Below are 11712 nucleotides of genomic sequence, written 5' to 3'. Positions count from 1 at the left end.
GCTTATCCGGTTTACACTAATCCGGACAATAAGCCGCTCAAGGCTTGTTCGATTTAAATACATATCCGGTCAGTCCTTGTCCGGATAAACACTTAAACAATATAATCAAGGTTTCTTTCCAAAGGATATCAATACAAAGCATGCAAATAAAACCAGTAGAATCTTTATACAAAAAAGTTTAGAAACCACTCACCTTATAAAGCTTTTGAAACCAAAATGCTTGAAATCAACTTGAATCACCAACTCTTGAAATCACCCTTTTGCAATCCGGACGATTCTCTTTTCTTTAAAGCACTCACTTTCTCAAAATGGCAGGAAAAAGAAAATGAAGAGGCTAAGCCTCCTTTTTATACTTCCCAAAAYARGAAAGGTCGGCTAAACCGCCTTCCTTTCCACCCTTTCCACCTCATGCTTAAACATGCACATGCATACATACATTCATACTCCATACATGCATATAATCATATATATATATATACATCTCATGCATTTATATATATATATATATATATATATTCAATTAATACACAACTTCACATACCAGCATGTATCAATTTATCATGTTATCACGTAATCATTAATCAAATAATCACGTGTTAAATACCTTGGGTAATAAACAGGATCCGGCTATTACAATCTTGAGTCTCCGAACGTTAGTCTTGAACAGTTAATGAAGATGAAAAACTTGGAACTGACCGGACGGATACATTTGTCGCAACTCAGCGACTTCATCCTTCATAAGAAAGAGCTCGGATTTGGTTGAAGCAAGCTCGGACTTCACCATTTAGCTGCTAATTTTTTATCCACGGAACAACTTCTTTAGGTGCCCATTTTTTGCCACAAAACAGCCCTGTAGCTGCTGAAATTTAGCCAGAAAACATCTCCTTTAGCTTCTGATTTTTACACACAAAATAGTCCCTTTAGTTACCAATTTTGAGCCTATACAGTCCGTAAACCAAGGTTGAAATTGTAGTATAACTTTTAAATATAGCTAATTACGGTTGGTTTAATATCCAATGCACATATGTTGTAATCAAGAACTTAAGAATCATATTAAATCCATAGTATATAAAAGACATCGGGTTGGGTTCAAATAACCCTAACCCATTTCCAACCCAACAAATGTGGTTTGGTCTAATTTTGTATCAACTATATGTCGGGTTACCTCATGTGTTTTTTTGGGGGGGTTTCGGGTTGGGTTGGCTGGTAATTTGAGCACCTCTAATGCACACATAGGGTTGTTGCAGAGCTACTATCTGTGTAAAAATGGAGAAGTTGAAGATGGAGACACCAATAGATATCATTCTTCAAAACACGGTACACATGTGTCCTGCACAAGGGAGAATATCTGGAATGCCAAGTGATGGATAAATGGAAAACCTTTCTGTATCAAGAGAGAAGAAATTGCCTTCATGACAAACAACTCTGGCATAGGAAGTGCTCCATTTGGTGTAATGAAGATCGATGAAGAAGGGTGTGTAATTGAATTTGCAGAGAAACCAAAAGGAGAAAAACTGAAAGCTATGAAGGTTGATACCACAATTTTAGGCCTTGACGAAGAAAGAGCTAAAGAGATGCCTTATATTGCTAGTATGGGTATATACGAAGATAAGTTCCCTGGAGCAAATGATTTTGGAAGTGAAGTAATTCCTGGAGCAACTTCTATTGGGCTAAGAGTATGTTTCATTTCCTTACTTTTTAAATTAGCCTCTGTTCTTGATTTAACTTCACTGTTGGTTTGAGCAGTAYTGCATTTGAATACTCTTTTTAGTAACAAATCTTGATATAAATATTGCCAACTATCCAAAATCTATATTGAACATACAATTGATTGATGTTCGAACAATTCAACCCCCCCCCCCAGCCCACTAGAGCAGTTCCCTGGACATTGTTCAACAACACAAATGTGTTGAACACATGCTAAGAAATAAGCACGAGAACATTAATTGTGTTCAAGTACAGATAGACATACAGAGGAGATATGATACTCTCAAGTATAGATAGACATAGATATGATTAGCTAATTGCATTAACATCAAACAAACACCAAAACTAACCAACAATTGAATGCCGGTAGTTTAAGTTAGACAATGCACTCCTACACCACTATCAATTAACACAAATGTAACTGGAACTAATGGTTGCTACTATGATTAAGCTAAGAACAATTTTAGGTTTTCAATTTCAACGCATACCACAAAACCATAAAGATAACTAAATTAATCTCAACATACTGCACAAATAGCTTCCGCGATGTAATCCTTGACACAATCATCAAGATACAAACACAAAAACCACATATAAATCAATTTCTTATTGCCATTTACAACAAAGAAAAACGAAAACTATACAAACTTACTATTGAATTACAAACTTACTATTGAATCTGGTTGATGGAAATGTTGTTAGGCCTTGATCTATGATTGAGCGGAGGCAACGATCTCTAATTGAGCCATTTGAGGGTGTGAGCTCTGATCTATGATTCGAGCTTTACATCACATTCCCGTTGGCGACGAGATTGGCAACGAGAAGAGAGAAGAGAAAGGTTAACTAAACACTTATTATTTATTATTTAATTTTGATTTATTTTTAATATAAATCTTTTAAATCATATATATTTTTATTTAATTTTAATTTATTTTTTAATATAAATCTTTTAGATACATTTTGAAGGGTAACTAAACAATTTTATTTAATTTTAAAATCTTAATTTTTTTATTAATCTTTAGAGAAGCTTAAAAAAGTGTTCCTAAAAATTGATGCAATTTTTTAGAGACATTTTTTATAAAAAGCTTCTCTAAAACTTTTAACGACATTTCTTACACCGTATAATTAGCCTATAAATCCTTCTTTAAATATCCTCCAACCTTTAGTTACATTTCTTATTTTTGTCATTTAAATCGTTCTCTATAATGGAGCTTTAGATACACTTCTAAAAGCTTTTCTGAAGATTTCTTCTCTAAAGCTCCTTCTTCTTGTAGTGACCGTTTGAAAATTTTCTAGGTCCATCATTGACTATAGCATGAGAGGTTTGCTTTCAATAGATCTCCCAACTTGTATCTTTTAGACACCTCCAAGATTGTTGATCTTAATATCACGCTTAGGGGATACAAATAACTTGTCATCATTTCAATAACGACTTGAATAATAATGATGGTAGAACGAGAAAACGAGAAATCGAGAATCAGGTTTGGGTTCATAGTATTGTTGAATGAGCATCCGGTTTGGGTTTTCGCTCAAACGAGTTGGCTAGAATGATGTTTGATCCAAGAGTTGGCTTATGTAGGAAATATTGAATTTTATATGAATCTTAAACTATTGAAACAATTGTTGAATAATAATTAAATTAAAAATTAAAAATTAAAAATTAAAAAATTTAAATCCATTACCATATAAACCAAACATACCACAAACGATGTTTTATTTAAAAATCCATTACCATATAAACCAATTCATAATTTACTCTTTACCATGCAAATTTTTAAAAACTATGATTAATTATTAAACAATTTGTAGAAAGTAACAATCACATTACACATTTTGCCATTGCGGCACATGACTCATGGCTGTATGAAGTGAATGGGGATAAAAAAATCTAGAAATATATCTATTGTACACGTGTCATTTCATGGCTGGATTTAAGTAATTGTCGTTCTTAGAAAATCCAGAGACTGATCCTAAAAAAGATAAGAACCCCACAAAATCCACTCCTATTTATACCAGTTTCAAGAATTCGTAATATTCAAGCAGTCAGCCCCCCTCGACTATAAATTCTCTCAATATTCTAACCTTCTACTTTGAGAAAATATCCGATGGCTGCTTCCACCATGGCTCTTTCTTCTCCCTTCACCGGACAAGTGGTGAAAACAACTCCGTCACCTTCTGAAGTTCTTGGAAATGGACGGGTTTCCATGAGGAAAGCTGCTGTCAAAAAGGTTGCACCATCAGGAAGCCCATGGTACGGTCCTGACCGTGTCAAGTACCTAGGCCCATTCTCCGGCGAGGCTCCATCTTACCTCACAGGTGAATTCCCAGGTGACTACGGCTGGGACACYGCCGGACTTTCTGCTGACCCAGAAACATTTGCCAAGAACCGTGAGCTTGAGGTCATTCACTGCAGATGGGCCATGCTTGGAGCTCTWGGGTGCGTCTTCCCTGAGCTCTTGGCTCGTAACGGTGTGAAGTTTGGTGAGGCCGTATGGTTCAAGGCTGGAGCACAAATCTTTAGCGAAGGTGGTCTTGATTACTTRGGRAACCCARGTTTGGTCCATGCCCAAAGCATCTTGGCCATCTGGGCCACMCAAGTGATTTTGATGGGTGCAGTTGAAGGTTACAGAGTTGCAGGTGGACCCTTGGGAGAGATTGTTGACCCACTTTACCCTGGTGGTAGCTTCGACCCATTGGGTCTTGCTGATGATCCAGAGGCTTTTGCTGAGTTGAAAGTAAAAGAGATCAAGAATGGAAGACTAGCCATGTTCTCTATGTTTGGTTTCTTTGTTCAAGCCATTGTCACAGGAAAGGGACCATTGGAGAACCTTGCTGACCACCTTGCTGACCCCGTTGCCAACAATGCCTGGTCTTATGCCACAAACTTTGCCCCCGGAAAGTGATTTATTTGAGAAGGACATTATGTTATATTGAGAATTGTGGTTTGTAAAGGTTTGAGAACATGTTAATTTCCTTGTAAATTACTCGTAACTCCTTTCTCAATAAAAAAAGTTTGTTGCTTAATTTCTTTCGGTTATTCTTCGCTGATCAAAACCCAATATATATATATATATATATATCTTATATTTGGTTGAAACGTTTCTCCATTTATTTAAACTAGTGTGGGAACCGCACGTAATGCGGTAGCATAAGTACTTTGGTTAATGATTCGAAGATTGTATATATTTATATAAATATATGTTAGTTGTTAATAGAATTATCAACAAATAGTATTTAAATAATTTGAAAAAGTTAATAAAATCTAACTAGTGAAATTTTAATATATATCTATAGTACATTAATAAGCATTTAAACCAAAGTTCTAAGTGCAAGTCTTTAAGCACAAGGTACAACCATTTTATGCAAAAATTTCAAAGATCTCTTAATTAATTGCAACTCATAAAGCATGATTTACAAGTTTTTGATACAACAACATCAATATCACCCAAACCAAAAGTTTTAGTTTTGTTTTATTTCTTCCATCTCTTTTTCCTCTCCTTTTTAGCTTTAGATCTGTTAAAGTATCATTGAATTACATTTTCAATACCTCTTCTACAACTCATTTGATGTGAATGCTTAATGTTCTAGCTTTTATCACTCTTCCAATGTTTGCCTAAAGTGCTACTAAATTATCTTCCCAAAGATGTTTCATGTTCTCAGCTTTTAGAGGTTTTCTCATACTTCAACCAAATTTAAGTCTACATCTAAAAAAATCTGCAATGAAATAAGCTCCCATCTCAAATTGAAATCGGATTCTTTCAACATACTCCCACATCCTGAGATCTCTCATTGCCATCCTGAGATCTCTCATCAAGAACCAATTTCCAACAACGAGAGGTAAGAAATTCTTTTTGTTTCACGAATTGATGGTATCCTAGAGATGAAAGATGAATATACATGTTCACTGAACCGGTTGCTTGTCGAAATAATAGATTTAAGTTGGTTTTTTGGTTCAAAGCATAAATGGTATGTTAGGGCTAAAACCAAAGACGTTTGGGGTCATATTGAAGTATGAGCATTTATGTTGCTTAAAAGTGATTAGAAGCAAAACATGTGTATTGTTGTTTAAAATTGAAAATTAGAGAGGTTAATCAAATGAATTGGGTATGGATCAATCGGGTGGGTTGGTGGGTGGGTTTTTGACTTTTAAACTTAGAATTTTAAAGAGTAAATTACGTTTTTCGTTCCTGTGGTTTGTTAAAAATTACGGATTTCATNGGGGGGTAGGGAGATTGTGTAGAACAACTCCTGTATTGCCTCAATTGGAAGCATAAAACAGCCCCAAGAGGCCCCTCACTTACTAGCTTTGACCATCTCCAACGGATACTCTATGAATTTTCTAACTAACAGTTACTCTATTTTAAACTATGTTATTTGCTTTAGGTACGTTTAAATCCTATTATTGATGTTGGTAACTGTGTTTCTAATGGGAAAGAGACCTTTTTTTACATTGATTTTTTTTCAATTGCGCACATACCTCATAAAAGAAGTTAAAAATTATAGAAAGAAAACAGAGTAAAATGGGTGCAAAATTAGGCCCTAAGGGTTTGTCCGCTTAATGAATGGTGATCAGATTTATCAATTCACAAAGGTAATTAGGCCATTGTATTTCTGACTTTCTCAAATAGGAAAACCTTCGACATAGTTAAACAAGAAATGAGCATTGCTGAGTTGAAGTGCTATCAAGTCATTCGTATCTAGAAATATGCTTAGTTGATGGTATATCCTTTAAGAATTTGGAAATAAAAATGCATAGGTTGATGTTTCAGCCAGTACTTTAATCTTTGTTTACTTTTGTTTGAGTCACTAAAAGAATCCTTAAAACCACGATCATCCAGCTTATTTTTGTTTTACTTTAGAAAGTGCAGTTCAGAAAATGTTAAAACCCTCATGATTAAGAAATCTGTATGGTTCATGATCGGGCACGTTTTGGTTGACTTACTTATAGTATTACTGACCCATATACTTGTTTATAGCTTTTATAAGACACTTTACAAGGCAATTACTCAGCAGTGATTATGGAAGCAGAGAACTAGAAGGTTTGTTAGACGGTTCACAGTTCAGCAGCGAGAAAATTTATTCTAAAATTGTTGAAAATTGGGATATAAGATTTTATCATGGTATTGTCTTTTTCTTTGATTTGAATGTGAATTAACCGTGTTATTCATGCTGGTAGGTTGGAAAGGCTAAACATCATTTTTCAAATTGGAGGAGAGTTAAATTTACAAATAGTGTTTTTTAGTTTTGAGATTTTTCAGCATCTCTCACATATAATGCAACTTTGTTTTTAACACACTTATGATATGCGCATTGTTAGCATTCTCTATATAGCGTTGATGGTAACATTTTTATAGTTTGGTTTAATATATACACATTGTTAGCATTCTCTATATAGAGTTGATGGTAACGTTTTACAGTTTGGTTTAATATATAGTTTATGTTTATTTATGATAATTTATGTATATAAAGTTTCTTCAGTGACTCAGTTTTTGCATATAAGTTTCCCCATCAATGTTATTGCAAACTCTTCTGTAGCGTATAATGATTTTAGAAAAACTTTTTGCTGTAGTTTTTCTGTTTTACACATAAAGATTTTCTACACAAAACTTTTATTCACGTCTATAGTAGCAGTAATGTGTATGACTTTTTTTAAAAACGTTGTCCCTTCAAAGTATTTACTTTTATGCCATAGTTGATAACATTTCTTAGTAATAATTGTTTGCATTGTAACATATATAGCTTATGATGTTCCCTAACTCAATGAACCAAAATTAGTTGGCTATGTTTTCTCCCTAAGCGTATGTGAATATATATATATATATATAAATACATATATATATATATATATAAATACATATATATATATATATATATATATGTTTCTCTACAACAACACACTATGCTTTCTTAACCATTCGTTATCGCAGGTAATTAACTCAGGCTTCCTAAAAATACTACCGGAATTGATCCGTCGAGGTAATTAGTTTTTCATTTTGAGCCAACATGCATCTATTGCTTTTTAGTTTCATTTTTCTATCGATTGGAATCGATTTTGATTTGTTTGTGTTTAGTATTAGTTGGCTTGTTTGTGTTATTTTTAATTTTATGTTATCTGATTAGTTGTGGGTAGAAACARGTTCTATTTTCTGCTTCTAAAGAAATAGAAATAGGTTCCATGGTTACCAAGTAAATACCGATTTTATCTTTTGTTTTCTATCGATTTTTCTATCAAGTACAGTTGTACAAATAGGTTCTACTTTTTGCTGCTTTGTTACTTGTGGTTAGTTAAACAGATTGTATAATGATACTACCGCCAACCTTTCTTTTTTGTTGAGGACTGTTCAGATCCATCTTTCTTCCTACCCAAACCCACTTTCACAATAAGATTCAAAATTCAAATAATCCAATATGGATTCAAAATTCGAACAATCCAATATGCTTCCTCTTAATAAAGTAGGTGTGTTTCCTCCTATAGCTCGTGCATGAAGCTTTTTTTCCCCTCTTCAAATCGATTTGCATTAAGTAAGAAATTTGAATGAGCGTTTTATGCTTGTAAATAAAAGGGAACTGTTTCAATTCGAACATCTTATTTTTTATAAAGGTAATAGTCTTCCTTTTTTATGTTGGTATCTTGAATGAATCTAACCGTTAGCTTTAAATTACACCCTTTCGGTTTTTTCCTCCTCCTCTATCCCATAGATACAATGTTTGAATCAATCGAGAACCTTTTCCTTCTGACAGAATCGATATTATTCTATTCCAATAACCAACCACATTCCAAGATTTTAAAATACATCATTCTCAAGATTTCATCTAAATATTTAAAAAAAAAAAATCTTTTTATATGGAATTAGCAAACTTAAACACATTTCAAGATTTAAAAAATATTCAAATCTCATAATGTCAATTACAAATAAAAGGGTTGACTAATTTGAGCCAACATTATAACTTGCAACAAAAAAATTCAGCTCCTCCTTTCATATATATACAAATTTAATTCCTCCTATTTTCTTTCTTCCCACCAATATGGGATAAATAAATTTAACCACATTTCAAGATTGGAGAAATACTCAAATCCCATAGTGTCAAGTCATTCTATTTGGTTTCTTTTTTAATATACATATATATATATATATATATATATATATATATATATATATATATATAGGGTATATTTCTTTTACAACCTTGTGCATTTGTACAACCCAATTAATTGAGATATTTATAGAAATGATGGAAGTTCATTTATTATAATTTGAATATTTATGGAATATGAATAGAGTTCATTAATTATGATTAATACTTTATATTTGAAAATAATCAAAACTTCTATGAAATCACATATTCATCAAATGAAATGGACGGTTGAGATTGAGTTGTATAGGTTGCACAAATGTCAAGGGTTGTATAATAACCAACCTCTCTCTCTCTATATATATATATATATTGATATATAGATTGGACTCATTTTCTCATTTAGCGAAGGGTACGAAATAAATCAAATAAACTAAAAGCACTATGTGACATATTCAGTTTTCCCCCTTCCTCTATCCCATAGATACATTGTATGAATCATTTGAGAATATTTTCTTCTGTCTGAATCGATATTATTCCATTCCAAAGACAAAACCACAACACAAGATTTTAAAATACATCATTTTCAAGATATTATCTCAATATTTTAAAGTCATCTTTTTATATAGAATAAACAAGCTTAACCACATTTCAAGGTTTAAGAAATACTCAAATCTCCTAATGTTAATTGCAAATGAAAGGACTGACTTATTTGCGCCAACATCATGACATGCATAAAAAAAAATCACCTCATCTTTTCATATATATATATATATATATATATATATATACACACACACATTTTATTCCTTCTACTTTTTTCTTCCCACCAATGTAGGATAAATAAATTTAAACACATTTTAAGATTTAAGGAATATTTAAACCTCATAATACCAAGCCATTCGATCTGGTATTTTCCTTTAATATATATATATATATATATATATGTATGTATCTCATGAAGTGAATGGTACAAAATAAATCAGATTGATTAGAAGCACTATGTGATATATTTGGTTTTTCCTCTTCCTCTATTCCATAGATACAGTGTATGAATCAATCGAAAACCTTTTATTCTGTCTGAATCGATATTATTCCATTCCAAGAACCAAGCACAACACAAGATTTTAAAATATATCATTTTTAAGATGTCATCTCAATATTTTAAAGTCATCTTTTTATATGGAATAAACAAACTTAACCATATTTCAAAATTTATGAAATACTCAAATCTCATAATATCATTTGCAAATGAAAGGATTGACACAATTGCGCCAACATCATGACTTGCAAAAAAAAAAATCACCTCCTATTTTCATATATATACACATTTATTTCCTTCTACTTTCTTTCTTCCCAAGAATGTGGGATAATCAAATTTAACTACATTTCAAGATTTGAGGAATACTCAAATCTCATAATGCCAAGTCACTCTATTTGGTTTCTCCTTATATATATATATATATATATATATATATATAGATTTTTATTTAATACAAATATTTTTTCCTCTTTTTTTATATAATTCTTTTTAAGTCCATAGATTTGATCTTTTAGAATTGTACTCATTTTCTCATTGAGCGAAGGGTACGAAATTAATCAGATTGACTAAAAACACTATGTGAAATATTCAGTTTTTTCCTCTTCCTCTATACCATAGGTACAATGTTTGAATCAATCGAGAACCTTTTCTTCTGTCTAATTTGATATTATTTCATTCCAAAAACCAACCACAACGCAATACTTTAAAATACATTATTTTCAATATGCCATCTCAATATTTTAAAGTCATTTTTTATAGTAATAAGCGAACTTAACCACATTTCAAGATTTAAGAAATACTCAAAACACATAATGTCAATTGCAAATGAAATGGTTGACAAATTTGAGCCAACATCATGATTTACAACAAAAAGTTCACCTCCGCCTTTCATATATATAGACATTTCATTTCTTTTACTTTCTTTTCTTCCCACCAATGTGGGATAAGTAAATTTAACCACATTTCAAGATTTGAGCAATACTAAAATCCCATAGTGCCAAGTGATCCTATTTGGTTTCTTCTTTAACATATATATATATATATATATATATATATATATATTGGACTTATTTTCTCATTGAGCGAATAGTACGAAATAAATCAAATTGATTAAAAACACTGTGTGAAATTTTATGTTTTTTCCTCTTCTTTTATACCATAGGTACGATGTATGAATCAATCAAAAACCTTTTCTTCTATCAGAATCGATATTATTTAATTCCAAAAACCAACCACAACACAAAATTTTAAAACCTATCATTCTCAAGATGTCACCTCAATATTTTAAAGTCAAGTTTTTTAATGGAAAAAGCAAACTTAACCACATTTCAAGATTTGAAAAATACTGAAATCTCATAATGTCAATTGCAAATAAAAGCATTATGTGAAATATTCAGTTTTTCCTCTTCCTCTATACCATAGGTACAGTGCATGAATCAATTGAGAACCTTTTCTTTTGTCTGAATCGATACTATTCCATTCCAAAAACCAACCACAAGGCAAAATTTTAAAATACATCATTCTCAAGATGTCATCTCAATATTTTAAAGTCAATTTTTAATGGAATAAACAAACTTAAACACATTTCAAGATTTAAGAAATATTGAAATCTTCTAATGTCAATTGGAAATGAAAGGGTTGACTCATTTGAATCAATATCATGACTTGCAACAAAAAAAATCACCTCCTCTTTTTATATATATACACATTTCATTTCTTTAACTACATTTCAAGATTTTAGCAAAACTCAAATCCTATAGTGCCAAGTCATCATATTTGGTTTTTATTTTGATATACACACACACACACACACACACATATATATATATACTAGTTGTGTACATGCGCAATGCGGCATGATGTTAACTTTGAATTAATGTAACTGAACA

The 11712-nt window shown here is 31.8% G+C and overlaps 1 protein-coding gene across 1 annotated transcript; it reads left to right on the top strand.

Annotated features, from left to right (window-relative positions):
• The first annotated feature begins 3799 nt into the window (after positions 1-3799).
• LOC112526517 (chlorophyll a-b binding protein of LHCII type 1-like) lies at positions 3800-4731 on the top strand. The gene has a single exon (XM_025136827.1). It carries the CDS (start codon positions 3813-3815, stop codon positions 4608-4610), a length of 798 nt encoding a protein of 265 aa, XP_024992595.1. The 5' UTR covers positions 3800-3812; the 3' UTR covers positions 4611-4731.
• Positions 4732-11712: the final 6981 nt, after the last annotated feature.

Source organism: Cynara cardunculus, assembly GCF_001531365.2.
Source record: "Cynara cardunculus var. scolymus isolate 2C chromosome LG 14, CcrdV1, whole genome shotgun sequence".
In the NCBI taxonomy this organism is placed as follows: Eukaryota; Viridiplantae; Streptophyta; class Magnoliopsida; order Asterales; family Asteraceae; genus Cynara; species Cynara cardunculus.
The sequence above is the reverse complement of the archived record's forward strand: the minus strand, read 5'-3'. Positions and strand labels throughout refer to the sequence as shown.